Here is a 20,079-nt window from a genome sequence, read left to right on the forward strand (position 1 = left end):
ATTGGGAAAATCCTAAAAGATGTCTAGAATCACAACTGGGAGTCCATCCTGCTATCTCACTATAGAAATACCTTGAAGATATGGCAGGTTCAGTTTTGGACCACGGTAATAAGGTAAATATTGCAATAAAGTGAGTCACATAAATTTTTTGGCTGCCCAGTGGATACGCCACCTGATGCAAACAGCCGACTCACTGGAAAAGACTCCAATGCTGGTAAAGATTGAAGGCAGAAGGGAAAGAGGGTGATGGAGGATGAGATGGTTGGAAGGCATCACCAATTCAATGGACACAAACTTGGGCAAACTCCAGGAGATGGTGAGGGACAGGGAAGCCTGGCGTGCTGCAGTCCATGGCGTCGCAGAGTTGGACATGACTTGGTGACTGAACAATAACAACCACAGACCATAATCTATGAAGTGTGCAACAGCATTATATCTAAAAAATGTGCATGCCTTAATTTAAAAATACTTTATTGCTAAAAAGTGCTAACCACCATCTGAGCCTTCAGTGAGTCATATTTTTTCCCCCAGTGGATGATCTTGCTTCTGTGTTGATGACTGCTGACTGACCAAGGTGGTTGTTGCCCCAGCCTGGGGTGGCTGTGGCAATTTCTTAAAATAAGACAACAATGAAGTTTGCTACATCAACTGACTCTTCCTTTCATGAACAATTTCTCTGTAGTGTACAATGCTTTTTGATAACATTTTACCCACAGTAGAACTTCTTTCAAAACTGGAGTCAATCTTCTCAGACCCTGTCACTGCTTTACACACTAAGTTTAAATAATATTCTAAATCTTTTGTTGTCATTGAAACAATCTTCACAGTATCTTCACCAAGAGAAGATTCTTTTTCAAAAAACCACTTTCTTTACTCATCCATAAAAGCGACTTCTCGTCTGTTAAAGTTTTATAATGAGATGGCAGCAATTCAGTCACGTCTTCGGGCTCCACTTCTAAGTCCAGTTCTCTTGCTCTTTCCAGCATATCTGCAGTAACTTCCACTACTGAAGTCCTGAACCCCTCAAAGTCATCCATGAGGGCTGGAGTCAACTTCTTTCAGACTCCTCTTAATGCTCATAATTTGAACCTCTTCCCATGAACCACGAACACTTTTAGTGACATCTAGAATGGTGCATTCTAGAGGTTTCCATTTTACATTTCCCAGGTTCATTAGAGGAATCACTGTCTATAGAAGCTATAACTTTATGAACTGTATTTGTTAAAGAATAAGACTTGACAGTCAAAGACAGTTAAAGAATAAGACTTGACTCCCTGATCCATGGGACGCAGAATGAATATTGTGTTAGCAGGTATGAAAACATTAATCTCATTGTACATCTCTCTCAGATCTCTTGGGTGACCAGGTGCCCTGTGAATTAGTAGTAATATTTTGAAAGGACTCTTTCCCAAGGGGGAAAGGGTGGGATGGGATGAATGGGGAGATTGGGACTGACACATATCCACTATTGATACTATGTATAAAGTAGACAACTGGTGGGAACATACTGTGGAGACAGGGAACTCTACCTAAAGCACAGTAGTGTCCTACATGGGAGGGCAGTCCAAAAGAGAGGGGATATATGTATACATTTTGCTATGCAGTAGAAGTTAACACAACATTGTAAGGTAACTATACTGCAATAAAATTTTTAGAAAGCCATGATATCAAATCATGTATATGAGTCAAGTTTTATAAGTAAAATATATCATATAGCAAAAAAGGGGAAGCTTGAAATATTGCAATAATTACCAAAATGTGACACAGAGACAGGAACTGAGCAAATACTGTTGGAAAAATGGCACTGATAGACTTGCCCCACTCAGGGTTACCACAAACCTTCAATTTGTTAAAAAAAAAAATCTGTGAAGCATTTTAAGTGTATTAGTCTCTCAGATGTGGCTGACTCTTTGCGATCCCATGGACTGTAGCTCACCAGATTCCTCTGTCCATGGAATTCTCCAGGCAAGAATACTGGAGTGGGTTGCCATACCCTTCTTCAAGGGATCTTCCCAACTCAGGGTTTGAACCTGGCAGATAGATTTTTTTAACCATATAAGCCACCAGGGAAGCCCAGAAGCACAATAAAGTGAAGTGCAAAGAAAAAAAAAAAAAACGAGGTATGCTTGTATATGATCAGCTTCAGGCAATCACTAGATGACTTCATTGGGCAATTCCTAAGGCTTTTCCAAAGCCTGTTGATTGAAACAAAATTCAGGCTTGCACACAAAAATCTAATAAACCTGCTCATAACAATTACAATTGATTTCAGATGATTTAATCCCCCTGGGTAACTTCTAATTCTATGTTTATTAATTGTTAACAGGGACCGTTTCCTTCCAGCAGAAAAGAAGGCCAGGATGCAACAGGAAACTAGGTGTACTCCAGGTTATTTAACCTGCCACACCACCTCTCTCGTACTCTAGATGAGTCACCTAAAAGAAAGATGGCCAAAATTTTTACTCTTCATCTCCAGTAACTGAAGGCCCCTAAACAAAACTTAAACCCTTTAGTTTCTGCCGTTAGTGCAAAGAGCCAAGACACTGGAAAAGAAACTGCTACAAATTTTAAGTGCTTTAGACACTGTCAGCCCTCCAAATAACCTCTCCAAGTGACAGTCACTCAACCATGTCTGACTCTTTTCAACCCTATGGACTGTAGCCCTCCAGACTCCTCTGACCATGGAATTCTCCAGGCAAGAATACTTGAGTGGGTTGCCATTTCATTCTCCACGGGATCTTCTCAACCCAGGATTGAACCCAGGTCTCCTGCATTGCAGGCAGAGTCTTTACCATCTGAGCCACCAGGGAAGCCCAAATAGCCTCTCCAATGTCCTCCCAATTCTCTAGGGCAGGGCTCACAGAAAATACAGGGGTTCTTCCCAATCCTCCCTCTTAATGGGCTTGGAGAAACATTCCCCCAGTTTGGGAATGAATCTCTCCCAGTCCTAAATGTCACCAGAGCCACACTCCCAAGGCTCAACCCCACTACTAAAACAGCCCCTGCCCCACAGTACTAATCAATTCAGATAGTGGAGATCGCTAATGAACCTCGAGAGGTTCCTGTCTCTGAACCTATTTCCTTTTGTTTAGGCCCTTTGAGAGATACATGTCTTTTTCTTCTTAGTTCCTTTGTCCCTATCCATTGATTAGGCCAAGACTTCTTACAGAAGTATCCTGTTGGAATTTCTTTCTCCCCCAAAGGAGAAATAATTCTAGGACTTGACAGTAGTCATTAAAGCAGCCCACCAGATGAGTTACATGACTTCTTTTATTTGCTCTGTGTCTGAGAGTACTAGAGATGGTTCTAGAAACACTGATTCTTTGTCCCAATTGAATCAGCTACCACCCTCCTTAAAGGCAAAATCCTTAACCGATACTGGCAAAATTCACAGTGCACCTCCAACCAAGATTCAAACAGATTCTCAAAATCTCTTCTCAGAATTAATCAATGTCCTGTAAACGAAGAACCCTTCCAGGCACAAAGTCAATAACACAAGATTACAAGGCTCAAGGCTTCATTATCTCTTGTACTGGCTCCTGTAACTCTCCCATTTTGCCATGAGACAATGTAAGAGCCAAAGGTATAGACGTTTCTCCTGAACCTCAAACAATAAAAACAACGTTATCCCTTAACACCCCATTGTTCCTAACCCTCAAATGTTACTACTGTCCATCCCCACTGGAGCAAATTCTTTACTGTAGCTTATCTACGTAGTGCACCACTACGAACAAAGCTAGTGGAGGTGATGGAATTCCAGTCGAGCTATTCCAAATCCTGAAAGATGATGCTGTGAAAGTGCTGCACTCAGCATGCCAGCAAATTTGGAGAACTCAGCAGTGGCCACAGGACTGGAAAAGGTCAGTTTTCATTCCAATCCCAAAGAAAGGCAATGCCAAAGAATGCTCAAACTACTGCACAATTGCACTCATCTCACACGCTAGTAAAGTAATGCTCAAAATTCTCCAAGCCAGGCTTCAGCAATATGTGAACCGTGAACTTCCTGATGTTCAAGCTGGTTTTAGAAAAGGCAGAGGAACCAGAGATCAAATTGCCAACATCCGCTGGATCATGGAAAAAGCAAGAGAGTTCCAGAAAAACATCTATTTCTGCTTTATTGACTATGCCAAAGCTTTTGACTGTGTGGATCACAATAAACTGTGGAAAATTCTGGAGAAGATGGGAATACCAGACCACCTGATCTGCCTCTTGAGAAATTTGTATGCAGGTCAGGAAGCAACAGTTAGAACTGAACATGAAACAACAGACTGGTTCCAAATAGGAAAAGGAGTTTGTCAAGGCTGTATATTGTCACCCTGTTTATTTAACTTATATGCAGAGTACATCATGAGAAACGCTGGACTGGAAGAAGCACAAGCTGGAATCAAGATTGCCGGGAGAAATATCAATAACCTCAGATACGCAGATGACACCACCGTTATGGCAGAAAGTGAAGAGAAACTAAAGAGCCTCTTGATGAAAGTGAAAGTGGAGAGTGAAAAAGTTGGCTTAAAGCTCAACATTCAGAAAACGAAGATCATGGTATCCGGTCCCACCACTTCATGGGAAATAGATGGGGAAACAGTGGAAACAGTGTCAGACTTTATTTTAGGGGGCTCCAAAATCACTACAGATGGTGACTGCAGCCATGAAATTAAAAGACGCTTACTCCTTGGAAGGAAAGTTATGACCAACCTAGATAGCATATTCAAAAGCAGTCATTACTTTGCCAACAAAGGTTCATCTAGTCAAGGCTATGGTTTTTCCTGTGGTCATGTATGGATGTGAGAGTTGGACTGCGAAGAAGGCTGAGCACCGAAGAATTGATGCTTTTGAACTGTGGTGTTGGAAAAGACTCTTGAGAGTCCCTTGGACTGCAAGGAGATCCAACCAGTCCATTCTCAAGGAGATCAGCCCTGGGATTTCTTTGGAAGGAATGATGCTAAAGCTGAAACTCCAGTACTTTGGCCACCTCGTGCGAAGAGTTGACTCCTTGGAAAAGACTCTGATGCTGGGAGGGATTGGGGGCAGGAGGAGAAGGGGATGACAGAGGATGAGATGGCTGGATGGCATCACCGACTCCATGGACGTGAGTCTGGGTGAACTCCGGGAGTTGGTGATGGACAGGGAGGCCTGGCATGCTGCGATTCATGAGGTTGCAAAGAGTCGGACACGACTGAGCGACTGATCTGATCTGATCTGAGAAGAAGCTAGTCAGTACATTTATGCATTAACTCTGGAAGAAAAAAAAAATTCACCTGGACAGTAACGCTTCAGGGTTTTACTAGGAGTCCTTCCTATTTCTCACAAATCCTGAAGCCTGATCTGGATGATAAAAATTCCCCTAGGGATCTACTTTGGCGCACTATGTGGAGGATTTGTTTCTTTGCTCTCCTCAAGCTTCCTTTTAAAAAGACAGTATCCACTCGCTAAAGCTTTTAACCTTGAAGGGACATAAGATTGCCAAAGAAAAGTTGCAGTTTGCTTCAGACCCTAGTTTCCACATGTAAGGCATCTAATATCAGAACAAGAGTTATACCTAGTTCCAGACAGAACTCACTGTGTCCTAAATTTCCCCAAACCCCAAATTAAGTGCTGACTGCTAGGTTTTCTAGAGCTACTTTGTTATTGCAAAAATTGAATTCCAGATTTCTCTCTTATGGTCAAACCTGTGTTTGTTCTACTAAACAATAATAACACTGACCTAATATTATGGGGTGGAGAAGGAAATGACAACCCACTCCGGTGTTCTTGCCTGGAGAATCCCAAGGATGGGGGAGCCTGGTGGGCTTCTGTCTATGGAGTCGCACAGAGTTGGACACAACTGAAGCGACTTAGCAACAGCAGCAATATTATGTGAAGAAGCAGATGGCATAGCTTCTAAGGCCTGAAAGGAGAGTTTGATGAATCCACCTGCCCTTGGGCAACTCAACGATCAGATTTTCTTTTCCCTTTTGGCATATGAAAAGGAAGAGGTATGTGTATGCCTTGGGGTACATGCCCTAAAACACAGGGAGAACCATTGGCCCACAGGGTATGACAGCCAGCAACTGGAGCCTGCGCCAATGGGATACCCTCTTTGCCATTGAAGCTACTGCCCTTTTGGGTCAGTTCAGTTCAGCTCAGTTCAGTCACTCAGTCGTGTCCGACTCTTTGGGTAAGGGCTACCAAAAAAATCCTTATGAGATCTTGAACCATTTTTGTGCCTTATGCAGTAGAAGCCCTCCTGACTTCTCATCACACTCAACACTTCTCAGTCAGCTGTCTCACTTCCTGTGATGTCCTTTTGTTAACTGCTCCTTATATAACTCTTTTACATTGTAATATCCTTAGCCAGGCTACTCTTCTCCTTTCCGTGATGAAGTCCCTCTCTACTGATTAACGCTGACGGGTCACCTCTTGACTCTCCTCATGCTCTTCAGCAAACTCTTTCAGGTAACGTTGACTTCTCATGGTTCACTGATGGTTCCTATGCAAAAGCTGACAGTGAGAAGTATTTTGCTGGGTGTGCTACTGCAACTCCTTTGATGATGTTACTTTAGCCCTGTGGTACACATGGTTACTCATGAGTGATCTCAAGGGGTTTCCAGTCCTACACAGACTCATACTTCAGCCAAAGACAAAACTGCCAGTATTTGTACTGATGGTAGATACGCTTTTGGAATAGCTCATGATTCTGGAATGTTGTGGCAACAGCATGGCTCCTTTATTTCCAGTGGAAATAAAATTTTAAGTGGCCCCTATGTTCAGGAATTATTGGATGCAATGTTTTCACTTGCAGTTTTAGCTATTAATAAGTTTAGGAGGCATTCTAAACTTGACTTGCTGGAAGCTAAGGGAAATCACCTTGCTGGCATTTCTGCAAGGAATACTGACCTTAAAGGAACTGATAGCAGTCAAACTTCTGTAACAGTTCAAAGGGATATTTCCCCCAAATGATAACTTAGCAAAACTAGCTAGAAAAGCCCAGCAATTGGCCTCAGAAAAAAGAAAAACAAGATTGGAAATTCAACAGTTCTTGGTTTGATAAAAAAGAGAAAGCTGTTTGGTTTGGTCCAAACAACAACCTAGTCTTACCAGAGAGTAAAATCCCCACTCCTCACCACTGTACCTGCATCAGACCATTGGTCTACTGGAGAGATGATAGCATCCATGAATCAATACTAGTGAGGAAACATTAACAAGGCCACAAAAGCGCTTACCTCACTCTTCCACTTCTCTGAAACACAACTCAGGAAAATCTGCTTGCATTGCTTCTGGACATTGTAAACTTACTAATGGACCATTTGAGGTCTGGCAAATGGGTTTAATACAACTTCCTACGTCTCATGGAGATAAATATCTTTCAGTCATGGTCTGTATGTTTTCACACTGAATGGAAGCCTTCCCTAGAGACAGACTACTGCCTCTTCTGTGGACAAAGCCCTTTTGGAGAAGATTATACCTACTTGAGAAACTCCTCTCAAACTTCATAGTGATTGAAGAACTAATTTCGCTAGTCAGGTACTTTGATGTGTGTGCATGCTAAGTCGCTCAGCTGTTTCCAACTCCTTGCAACCCCATGGACTGTGGCTCACCAGGTTCCGCTGCCCATGGAATTCTCCAGGCAAGAATACTGGAGTGGGTAGTCATTCCCTTCTCCAGGGGATATTCCCAACCCAGGAATCGAACCCAGGTCTCCTGCATTGCAGGCAGCTTCCTTTACTATTTGAGCCGCCAGGGAAGCCCAGGTACTTTGACAAGTCTGCACTATTTGGCTGGTTTTAATATACTTTAATTGTGCTAACCACCCTCAATCCTCTGGTTTAGTCAAATGCACTAACAGCATTATTAAGATTCAATGGCAATTTCTGTAGAAATCCTCCAAATACATTAGCAAAAAGCACTGCCACTGATTCTTCTAAATCTTAGACCCACTCCTTTTGGAACTCACCAACACACACCCTTTAAGATGGTCCCAGTATACCCAATGTACTTGGCTTCTACTTTTTCTGATCCACAACTGATAAAAAGAGAGATACTCTAATACAATTTCTATTGAAAATAATCATGTTATTTGTAGAGCAGTCTTTTCATGGTACGCTCTTTGGAGACAAAGATCTTAAGCATTATGCCTTGCGACCTGGATATTTTGTTTATTGGAAAAGACTGTCTTCAATCTTGCTGGAAAAGCTTCTGGGAAGTACTGCTAACCAACACTTGTGCTACCGAACTCCAAGGAATAGACTCTTGGATTCATATGACAAAGAAGGCAATTAAATCCTGATCAGACATGTACATCATCCAGTCACATGAAAGTAAATATTTCCTGGAACTGAAGCATACAACCACTGATGAAACAGCTTTCCCAAGATATCCAGATCAGGTCTGTCAGAAGTGTGTTTCCAAACCCCTGATGGAGATAGAAAGCTTCAGGTAAACTCCAGAGTCTATTATTTTTGTAACATGGACTTTGGATTAAAAAAATGCCTGAGATTTCTCCCTCCTTCCTTGTTACTCAAATGCGATCTTTTAGGTTTCCAATCTGTACACTTTCTCTCCAACGTGGGACACTATACCCAGGAAACGTCCTTCCTGACACTGAGGGACAAAAACCTGCTGAGAAGTGAAAACCTGACTCATCAGTGATGCTTTCATAAAAAGAACTCCGTCAAGAGGAGAAAATTAAAAAAACAGACAAAAAACTACAAACTGTAATTAAACAGTCAGGAAACCAGAAGGGGGAGCTCTCATGTCCTGCGACAACAGACAGAGCCCAGGAAAGACTCCTCTTCTATCCTGGCAACAACTCAGCCAATGAAAAGCTGTGGACTCTTGGTTTACTCCAGCCTTCCCAACTTCCTTTTCTCCTCTATGAAAGAGTTCTCCTTCCCTTGCTCTGTGGGGACTTGCATGTAGCTTGACCTGGTTGTAGACTCCAAGTTGCAACTCTCTGCTGATCCCAAATAAGCTCATTTTCACTAGAGAAATAACTTGCAGTCTATTTGTTTTTTTGGTTTTTTTTTTGGTCAGTGTATCTCAGTTCACAGAGCTGTTGTGGGGATGGAAATAGCATGTGAGGAACCTGTGTGTAAACTACAAAATGTTACATGTAAGTGAAATGACGGTAAGGTTAATACACGGCCTGTCCAGGAATAGTTTAAACACATTTCCATGTGAGCTCTCTGCTTGGCTTACCTGGGCCCTCCTGAACATAGTCAGCCATGGGCCCCGTCACTGTGGCGATGTCGATGTCGGCCATCTTGGAGCTCAGGGTGATCTCCCAGAAGTCAGCGGGGCTGCTGCAGTTGCTGCTCCGGTCCCCGGTGTACTCCTGTCAGGAGGAGCACAACCCAGGCCCATTACGCCTCTGGCACCTTGTTTTCTGCAGAATCACCCCAGGTGCCCCACCTGCCTTTCACGCACCTTCTCATAAAAGAGCCTCTCCAGCCGCCCGTCCTCCTTCTTCAGGGACAGCCAGCGTCCGCACAGGAACAGGAACTCATCCTCGTTGGTGTCGTTCCAGATCTCCACCTTCTCCACGTACCAGTCTGCGCACCACTTGGTGCTGTCATGGCGGAGCTTGATCTTGTAGATGACGCCCAGATCCGCAGCCTCGATGATGAAGGTGTCAGCCTGGGAGTCCAGATTCGTGGATTTGGGTGGGGGCCCCTCTCTGCCTCCACCTGCTCCAACCCCATCCATCTAGTACCTTTCATCACCCTTAATTGCTGGGCTGAACAGACCTTCCAGGCTGGACCCCTCCAGGCCCAAATCCCCAACACAGAGAGTTTGATATTCCAAGGCCTTGCTTCCACAATTGCCCTGTTTTACAGTCTAGCTCCTCTTGGGATAAGAGGACATCCTGGACATGCTGAGTTATGTGGAGTATTGGTTGAGGTCAGCTAGGAGGCTGGATGGTAAGAGCTATGGAAGAGGTGGTATCTTTCTGAATAAGGAGAGGGGCCTTGAAATTCCCAGGGGGAAGCCAGCAGTTGGAGGAGCCAGTCCGGGCTGCAGGAGAGCAGAGGGGAGAGGCTACGGTGCAGGCCAGGCTGAGGAGCATAAGGCACGACACCTGGACTGTGAGTTTATGAGGGATTTTGTGGGGATGTGACCTAGGCCCTCCTCTGTGTCCCTGATTATACCTTTCATGATGTGACATTGTATTCTGGAGCGCTTGCATTCCGTTAGGATTGCTCAGTGAGATATGGAGTTCTAGGTTTGGGGTAAACTGGGATCAAAACAGCTGGCAGGAGCTTAGGGAAGGAGAGGTGGGAGAGGTGACCCCGAGTGACACCCACTTTCCTTCCAAAAAATATGTTAAGTCACTGTACTGAGAGCTGGGAACCCAGGGATAATAGGATGCCTGTGCCCCTCCTCAGGACAGCCCAGGTGGTGGTAGTAGCCACCTGTGTGAGGACTAGTGCCGGGGCTGGCAAGACTTGCCTGGCGGTGGCATTAAGCTGAAGCTGGGCCTTCCAAGCAGCCAGGGCAGGTCAGACTGCAGGCTGAGGTAAGTGCAGGTGAATGGTGTGACCCTGACGGCAGGTGTGGACCTGTGCAGGCCTTAGAGTGCTGGCAAGCGGCTGAGCCCACACCCTACGACATGGCAATTCCACACCTTCATATGTACACAAGGATGCTTACTGCAGGATAATTGTTTACAGTGGAAAGTTAGGACCCACCTAGGTGTCCAGGATTGGGGCAACAGTAAATAACCATGGCAGTGTCGTACATGGAATGTTATGTGTGCAGTGGTTACAAAGAACAAGCCAACAACATCCATGTCTGACTATCTTGACAGAAAAATTTCAAAGGTACCCCATTGCCTGCAAAAAAACACCCATATAGGATACCTTTTATGTAAAAAGTTAAAGCCGCAGAGCAGTGTTATATATTTCCTTTGGGCATATGCTCACGGATGCAGAGAAGAGCCTCGGAAAGACCTGGACACAGGAGAGAGTGTGGACCATTCTGGAAACTGGGGCCCAAGGGAACTTCTACACAGGCTAGGGAGGCATGCAGTGAAGATCTGGGAATCCCATGAAAGGCTCAGGCAAGATCTGGGGTCAGTGGGGAGCCTTGATGAGTCCAAGTGAGAGAGTGACTCTGCCATCTTTGGATGAATTAACTGGGGAAGCCTGGAGGGTAGATTGGATTTCAGAGGTCTGGTGCAGGGTTCCCTAAGCAAGGTATGATAAGGAAGGCATGACAAAGCTGACCGGGCTGATCTGAGGGTCATTTAGAGAGAGACTCTCCAAGACCAGGTGACTCACTGGATATGGGTGGGTGGGAGTTCTGACAGAGAGAGGGGTGCCAAGGAGACTCCTAGATCTGGAGCACAGGATTAGAGAAGCAGAAACTTTCACAATACTCAGCAGTGAACAAAGTCCGAAATCATCAGTGACTGAGCCAGAGGAGCTCCAGCTTCCCCACCGGGATGTCAACACGGGAGGGAAGGAGGAGAAGGATGAGGCAGAACGGGGCAAAGACTTCTCTTGTGATGTCATAATTGCTAAGAGAGAAAAAATCTGAACCTGAACACTGAGGAGAATGGATTGCGTTACCTTCACTTATACTTTCACTCATTTATTCATTCAACAGATAGTTTTTGGTGGGAAATGAAGTCCAGAGCCCCTTCCTTCTTCCTCAGGTGGTGCCTACCCCGGGGGACTCCCTTTTCCCTCCCCACCTTCTCTGGGAGCCCTGGGGCCCGACTTCCCTGGGATCTCGAGCCCAGGCTAGGGCTTCTTACAGGCGGCCTGGCTGCTGGAGTCACCAGCCGGCTGCAGACCCACTTAGATGGCACCCGCTGTCCTTGGCCCGGAGTTACTTTCCTGTTCACCAAGTAGTGAACATTTCAGCACTAAAGGTCATGCCTGGCTGAGGCTTGGGCTTAAGGAGACCCCAGTGAACACAAGCTGGTTGATGTGGGAATCTATCTCCCCAGACACGCGGCTACGAGGAGGACCCCAGACGGGGTTAGGAGCCAGCCGCCTGGCTCTCCTCCCCAGGCTGTAGCCTGGCCTTGTGGGGCTTCTGGCAGAGTTAGGTGAATGGAGAGGAGGAAGGGAGCCTGAAAGTGAAGAAGGGTGAAGGTGGCAGAGAGAGGGGTGCTCCGGCAGGGAGAGGGGCCAGGCTGGTGGGAAGCAAGTGGGGACGGAAATCTTCCTTTGGTAAAACCACTGTTAGGTCAGAGCTGGTAGGGCCTCGGATCCCACTATCCAATTGGATGGTCTTCATGCTTTTTTTGTAGCCACAGAGCCCCTTGATTAATAGAACGCTTGCTTGCCACCCCAACAGATAGGCCATCTCAGAGTGGTCCCATGTGGGAAGAGGCGGGTGCCCGTCTGCACCCCCACTCTTCCGTGGCTCCCTTGGGCCTCCATGCTGTCTAGAGTTCTGCACAACACAGCTGAGCTGATTCACATCGGGCTCCTTCTTTCACAGATGAGGACGCTGAGTCCAGAGATGCTCAGTCACGGACGGAGTGGATGGCAGACCCAGCCCTCCAGACCTCTATCTTGTTCAAGCCTCTGTCGAGGCAGCTCTCCCACTCTGCGGTGCTCTCCTCCACACTCATAACCCACGTGCAGTGAGCTACATTCTCTGAAGAAGACCCAGCTCCGTATAGCCAGCAACCTGGGGCTCACACGGCCTCTTGCCTGCTCAAGTCCCACCCCCACTCCACATACAGGCGTAGGCTGTAGGCTGAGAGAGGGGGACCAGATGCCCTTGGGGGATGCATGGGGCAGATGCCACCCCAAGGGTCAATGACATCCCACAAAGGTCCCAGACAGCCTCAGGGACCAAGAGGAGCTGGCCCCTGGAACAGAGGGCCAGAGGAGAGGGGTGGGGTAACATGGGGGCCCCGCCTACCTTTCCTCTCTCGAACTTGTTGGTGCGGTTCTCTGACTTGCCCAGGTACCGCTCCCCGGTGTCCCCGAGGTCCCCATAGATGGTGATGTAGACGTTGGCATCCGTCCCCGCCCCGGGAACATTTCCTGTGAAGATCTGCACCGAGTACAGCACAACTGGGTGGGCAGTTGGACAGACACACAGACAAAGGGAAGAAAGGGATGGCATTGTTTAGTTTGGGGGAACTGGATTTGTAGGCAGAGTTCAGCTTGTGGCCCAGGCCTGCAGGAGAACGCAGTGTCCTTTTCGTCTGCTCCATTATGCATGCTCTGCTACAAGTCTGGCCAGATTCAGCAGTGGGAAGTTTGCTCTAAGAGACCCAAGGGATGGAGACTTTTCCAGCATCCCTCAAAACATATACCCCACCCCCACCCCGGGAAACTGCCTGCCATGCGTGCACACCACGGTCACTAAATGCCATGACACACGGACCTGCCTTCCCGCCAGAGGGTGACCAGTATCGATGCCAAATCTTTCTAAACAGTTCATAGGAGAAAATTAAGTATTTCTAAAAGAATAGATTCCCCTCAGTGTCTCTTCTCTTATTTGCATTTACTCTTCAACCAACCTGCCCCAGTGCTCCAGGGAACCACCCGCCACCACAGCCACAATCACTGTCACCTACTCTTTTGTCTCCCACGGCCTTTGGAAAGGGCTCAAAGAATACTTGGTGTGACAATTATTACAGATTATTAAGGAAAATAAAACCAAACACTGTCTTGTTTTTGTTTTGCTGCTAAGCATTCATCAGGGAAGAATAGAGTAGTCACTCACTCAACCCCCCACCCTGGGTGGGGGAAGACGCATCTGTTTCTATGACGGCTAAGCATTCTGTGTCCCCTCTCCACAGTCCTTTGTGCCAGGAGCTTTGGAGTTTCAGGCCAAGGAAGAGGGGACTTAGCTGGATTATCCCCAAGGGGAAGGATGGAAGTTGTGGCTTTGAGGTGAAGGTGAAAACGACCCAACTGGGAAGAAGTTTCGTTTCCCCAGCCTGGGAGCAGGTGTGGGTTCGAGAGTGCCTATGGTGGTAGGAACTCCCCAACTGCCCACAGGGACCCAGGAAGGAGACAGCTGCCAAACCTTTCTGAAGCCTTGAAGCAAGGAGGCCTCCAGGGTGAAGACAGGGTCTTTTGACAAAGCCGGGCTCCTTGGAGAAGCCTTTCTGGCCACCCAGAGAAATGAAACCTGTGTGCTGGCTGACAGCCAGCAGCCACAGTCTCACCAAGCAGAAGGCCAGAAGTAAAGGTTGTCCCCAACCTGGACTGAGGGCCAGGTCCCTGCTGTGAGCCTCAGGGTTTTTATAAGACCCTAGGAAAGGGGACACCCCTGCCCTGCAGTGACTGAGATGGACACTCTTACCAGCCCATGCAAGTGGGCTCAGAACCGCATGGAACTAAATGCAGGAGAGTGAGGTGACGTGAGCTGCTCTGCCCGTGGGTATGGAACACGCTCACGCCCACAACACGGTTCCTATTATTATCCTCATTTTCCCCTGGATCCGTAGCATTATTCTTCCTTGCTCCCCTTCTGCCTCTTTCTGCTCCTTGAGCAGCTTTACAGGTTCCTAAACATCTGCCTTGCCCCAGATGCCCATGTCTTCCAGTTCTGTCTGCTTCCCGTAGCTCTCACCCTGCACGCTCCAGGTGTCAACTTCTGTGAGTTCCCCAGGCTGTATCTCCAGCCCAGGTCCCTTCTGAGCTCTGAACCCACATCCCTGTGTCCACCTGGACTGGACCACAGGCCACAAGCTCACATCCAGTCCTGAGCTCCGCCCCCTTTCCCATCGTCCCATCTCCATCACCCCACCCAGCAGTCTGCTGGCCTTCCCTCCTTGGTGCACCAGGAGACCTACTCCTAGAGGCCTGTCCCCTTAGAGAGTAGGATCCAGCACTGGGCACACTTGAACCCTGGCCCCCCGGCCCCCAACTTGCTCAGTTCAGTGCAGAATCCAGCCAGCATTTCACACACACATTAATAACATCTTCTTTTGTCTAAAGGAGTCAACGTGACCCACACCTGGCTGGCTGATATGACAAGAGGTAACACTAGGAATCTTGCCGGAGTTTGGACACAGCAGTCAACTGTCCCCACCCTCCTCACTTGTTCTCCCCATCCGTTTCCTGGCTGTTCATTCAGACCTGCTCCACACTTGGGTGGGACCTTTTCAAAGGAGACCCTTGTCCCAGAGTGGGGTGTGGTGTCCCCAGGGCTGTGATTTAAATGGCCTTCCTGCCCTTCACTGCTCTCTCCAGTCCTTTTGGGAATTAGCAAAACCGACTCAGCTTTTGGGTGCTGAGCAGCACGGTCGGTCGTGCAGTCAAATCCGGCTATTTCCGGATCCTCCTCCCTCCCCATCCCACCAAGGCCACCCCGCTCTCCGTGAAAAGATGTTTCCCTAGAAACACCACCCAGTGCAGAGGGGTTCGTAGCATTTTGTTAACACAGAACAGCCAAGGGTGCCGTGAGGACAGCTTTCCAGCGCATCCTCTGGGATCCAAGTAGAAAAGGAAATGATCCCCCAGATTCAAAGTAAAACACATTCAGAGAAAAGGATGTGGGAAAGGCATGTCATCGAGGTAACACTTGTTTTTATCTCTAAGCAAGTGGCAACTCAGATGAAAAGAAATGTCACAGCTACAGCAGAGGCTTAGTTTAGGTTGAGGTCTGAGCCTGGAGCAATACCACCCAGTAAGGGAAGGGAGAAGGGCATTCAGAGACTAGCCAGAGAGGTAAGAAGGTGTATGGAGAGAGTAACATGGGAACTTACATTAGCATATGTAAAATAGATAGCCAAGGGGTTGGGGGGGACTCAAACTGGCGCTCTGTAACAGCCTAGAGGGGTGGGATGGGGAGGGAGGTGGGAGGGAGGTTCAGGAGGGAGGGGACATGTGGATGCCTATGGCTGGTTCGTGTTGCTATTTGGCAGAAAACAACAAAATTCTGTTAAACAATTATCCTTCAATTAATAAAATAAATAAATAAAGGAAAGAAAATGGTGGTTCCAAAGCAAAGGAATGAGGGCAAGAAGTGTGTGCTCAGGCTGGTGCAAATTCTGCAGAAAAGAGCCTCATCAATGAGGAAAAGGTGACTGGCACACACAGAAAAGAAACCCATGGCCTTGGACACGGAAGCTGCACCCAGCCTCCTGAGAACAAACCCCCGAGTTACAGTTCTGTACAAAGCCGGGAAGCTATCTGATTCACACTCGGTAGGGACAGCTGAATCCAGCAAGAGCAGAGAGGACCAAGTCCCGCGGATTAGTAGCCAAATTAACTAAGCAAAGGGAGAGAACAAGGACCAGTTGAGTCCAGCCCCAGGAGAGCACATACGTGGATGTCGGATCACACTGTCAGACCCGGGGAGGATTTGAGCACGAGACTCAGGGTGAGGGCGCTGCGACTTTGAAGAACAGCCGTGCCATTTATTAGCTGAGTGAACTCTGGCAGCTTGTGTAACCTCTGTGAGCCTCAGTTGCCCTCTCTGTGGAGTGAAGGTAATTACAGACTCTGCCTCCGAGGTGCAAAGGCTCTGCCCCGCACAGGGCAAGTGTCCAACGAGGGACACTTCGTTCTGCTGATGGTGATGAGGGCGATCACCCCACACTTACTGTCCAGAGGCTCCTCCACTTCCTTGTAGACTTGCCTTAAAGACCCATCTCTCATGTATTTCTCGGTGAAGATGTCATAAGGGACCAGTTCTCGAATGGTCTTCTTGTCATCCTCCGAAGTGGCAAGCCATCGATCACAAGGGAAAGTCAAGGTCTCTGTACCCTGGGGTGAGGAGAAAGGAGGAAACTGAGCCCTTCATGTGGAAACTACCAACTTCAGTCATTCATCACCCATCTCAACACTCATGGGGACCAAGGCCAAGGGTGACGGAGCCCCACTGATAATGCAAAAGCCCCAGGGGAGGCCCCAGCCCTGCCCCAATTCCAGCAGATCCAGTCTTACTTAAAGCACTTCCAAACCATGTCAGGGGGAGGCTCTGGAAGGTCGAATTCCCCAAGTCACTTGAAAATGGATACCCGAACCCCATCCCAGAGACTAAGACTCAGCTGGCAGTGAGGGGAGAGTCTGTATTTTAAACTTCTCCCTAGGTTTAGAATTCTGTGGTTTTAAGAATGCTTTCCAAGTTGTGTGGGTGGCTTTCTTTCTCTGAGTTGACCTTGAGTTGCAGGAAGGACACACTTGGTCACTCACTAGTAGCATGGCTTTGGGGGTGAGGAGCAGAGACACGGCTGTCCAGACCCTTTTTCTTGAAGGTTTTAAAAGATTGTGCCTTGGGCCTGCTTTAGCTCCTGCACTTGGCATGAACTGGCTGAATCTTCCTTAGATGATTTTATCTCAACTTAAAAAGGCTGCAGTTTCTTATAAGAAATCTGACTTGAATCTCTTCTGAAATGGGACAAAAGAAACCGCAGGATGGACCAGTCAGAAACTCACATCTTTATCTGGGAGGAGCCGGCGGATGTCCACGTGGGAGCAGTGCCAACCAGGATTCATGCCCGTATTATCATGGCCAATCCGAATTTTTTCAATGATTTCTCCCACATCTTCTAACTTGGGGAAGGAGAAAATACACCAGATGTTGATTGAACAGTCCAGGAAAGTACAACCTCAGCAAAACTCTGCCTCCCGAGGGCATCTACCTTAGAAACCCTTTGAACTTCCAGGGGTCACTTTCTCCCAGTCAGTCCCTCCTGTTTGGTCAAATCAGCCCCTGCCTTCCCTTCCTTACACATGCTGTGCTCACACCTCCCTTCGTCTCCCCAACTTAACATCAGCCTAGACTCCAGAACTCAGTTCACTCAAGCTCTGGGAGGCCATACCCCTTTTCATGGTGGAGCCCAGCCCCCAGTCTTCTGTTACTAGCAGAGGCTTGAGAGCTGAAGATGAGTTCTGGTTCTGCCCAAGCCCTGCCTTGCTAGTCTGACCTTCTCCTTGGCCCCTCAGGGCTGCTTCCATCTCCAGCCACTCCTCTTCTGTGTCATTCAATTTCCAGTCCCTCCAGCCTGACATTTTCTTGCCACAGGGCCTTTGCATCAGCCCTCCATGCCCCTTCCCTTTCTTCTTCTTTACCTAAACCAGTGTTTGCCCAACGTCATCATTCAGGTCTCAACTCAAGGATCATTTACTCAGGGAAAGCCCCTGATCACCTTGGTGGTTTAGTCACTAGGTCATGTCTGACTCTTGCGACCCCACGGACTGTAGCCCACCAGGCTCCTCTATCCATGGGATTCTCCAAGCAAGAATACTGGAGTGGGTTGCCATTTCCTTCTCCAGGAAATCTTCCAGACCCAGGAATTGAACCTGGGTCTCCTGCACTGCAGGCAGATTCTTTCCCAACTGAGCTATAAGGACCTGATCACCTCAAAAAATTCAAATCTCTTCATGATAAGGTCTGACAGCATCCTATCACTCACACACACACACATACACACACCAGCACTTCTCACAGTCAGAAGTTTGCCTTTACTTGTGTGAAGCCTTCTTTTCCATCACTGAAAGTCATAAGGGCAGGCACCACGTCTGTTTTGCTCATCACGGCATCCCCAAAACCCAGAACAGACCCCTTGACCTCTGTACTCAATACCTAATGGCAGAAAGGATAAAAGATTGCTTCCTCATCTGTGAAATGTGTGTGACAAAGTCAGCTGGGTTCTCTCACACCTCAGCCACCAAGGAGTGCATGGAAGTCCCCTTGAATGAAAGAGTGATACATGCAGGCATGAAGAGTCCCTGAAATTCAGGAGGTGCCGTCTCTCATCTATCCTGTCTGGACCCTGTGGGCACATGGTGCTGGAGAGGGACTCAGCCAGGAGTGACTGACTCCCAGATCCTTTCCTTAGAGCCTTCAAAAGAAGCAACAAGGTGGCCAGACACAAGGCAAGGCATCCACACGGTTGGCACCTGCCTCCTTGGCTCTCTCCGTCAGGCTGCCCTCCATCAGGCCCCACTCTAGGGCCTCTGGGAGCCTGTGGGCCTCTCCCAGTTCTCATGTGTCATGTTCTTCCCTGAAATGGAGCTGGATGTGTCAGTTCCCATCCTGCCTCATCCCTATGGGGATCTGGGCAATCACAGGTGGAAACAGACAAGGAAATCGGGGTAAAGGGAAAAGAGGGCAGGGAAACAAAGTAATACCCAGATGCCCTGGCTCATGGGTGGTCCACGGAACTCATGTCTTTGGCATTGACAGGTCGAGGTTAAGGAGGGTATGCAGACTTGAGCTTCCTGGCAGCCCCTCTGAGGAGCTTTCTGCCTGGCCTGCTCCTTCAAGGACTCAGTGCTACAAGGAGATGGCAGTCAGCCCCAGGGTAGTTGAAGACTCCTGATGAGTGAATGGCATCTGAATGAGTAACTGAGCCATTCACCAAATGTGGAGCCTCTATAAGCCTAGACAGATGTGACCTGGGAATGAACTGGAAGAGCTCGCAGCACTGCACACCCTCCACACACACACACACACACACCGTTGACAGCCACGGCCAAGCCCATCAGCACCGCCTGAGAAATGTCCCCCTGCTCCCACCCACCTCCATCCTTCCCAGCTATAGCCCTACAAGCTGCATGATCTAGACAAGTTTCTTGACCTTCTAGGCCTTAACTGCCTCATCTATCAAATGGGGAGATTGCTCAGCCAAAGGCAGGGGCATGGGCAGGGCAACCCTTCAAGGTCACTTCTGGGTCTAAGATCACAGACGTGTTTCTTTTTGTCAGCAATTCTCTCCTTCCAAGTGACCAATATGGCACCACTTTGCTGGAGACGCCTTGAGTTAACAAACTCCCCAGCAGCCAGCTCACCCGTGCTTCATCAGAGACCTGGTGTCCCCTGCGAGCTCCTGGACTTTCTGAATCATTAAACAGAGACCAGTGAATGCACGGGGCCTCAGCCTTTCACAGCAGGAGAAACAGGAAGCTCCGGGCGAGATCGTGACTTACAGGATCTGCACTCAGGGACACTGAGCTGCCAGGCAGCTGGCAAAGGGGGACAATGACACCATCTGACTCTTGGAATGGTGATGAGGATTAAATGAGGTGATACATCCCAAGTGCCAAGAACAAGGCTGGCACATGGGGAGTGCCCAGTAAATCCTAGCCATTGTTATTTTCCCAGCAGATCTGGGTGTCTGAGGACGAGGCCACAGAGAGGGTGGGCTTGCTCGTGAGTCAGAGGCTGAGC

The 20,079-nt window shown here is 47.9% G+C and overlaps 1 protein-coding gene and 2 long non-coding RNA genes across 3 annotated transcripts in view; 2 read left to right on the forward strand and 1 right to left on the reverse strand.

Moving 5' to 3' along the window:
- Window positions 1-20,079, forward strand: part of LOC133237710 (uncharacterized) — a 485,111-nt gene that overhangs the window by 208,436 nt on the left and 256,596 nt on the right. The gene's annotated exons all lie outside the window — the stretch shown is intronic.
- LOXHD1 (lipoxygenase homology PLAT domains 1) overlaps window positions 1-20,079 on the reverse strand; it is a 210,190-nt gene that overhangs the window by 48,225 nt on the left and 141,886 nt on the right. The window contains exons 27-31 of the mRNA XM_061400078.1: window positions 17,343-17,459; window positions 16,508-16,670; window positions 12,862-13,016; window positions 9,406-9,615; window positions 9,178-9,313 (exon numbers count right to left, since the gene is read on the reverse strand). Coding sequence (XP_061256062.1) covers window positions 9,178-9,313; window positions 9,406-9,615; window positions 12,862-13,016; window positions 16,508-16,670; window positions 17,343-17,459 — 781 coding nt within the window. The remainder of the gene's footprint in view (window positions 1-9,177; window positions 9,314-9,405; window positions 9,616-12,861; window positions 13,017-16,507; window positions 16,671-17,342; window positions 17,460-20,079) is intronic.
- Window positions 9,253-12,954, forward strand: LOC133237708 (uncharacterized). The gene is made up of 3 exons (XR_009733310.1): window positions 9,253-9,381; window positions 9,506-9,607; window positions 12,433-12,954. It is a non-coding gene; the product is annotated as an uncharacterized LOC133237708 (long non-coding RNA).

The sequence above is a fragment of the Bos javanicus genome, chromosome 24 (genome assembly GCF_032452875.1).
Source record: "Bos javanicus breed banteng chromosome 24, ARS-OSU_banteng_1.0, whole genome shotgun sequence".
NCBI lineage: Eukaryota > Metazoa > Chordata > Mammalia > Artiodactyla > Bovidae > Bos > Bos javanicus.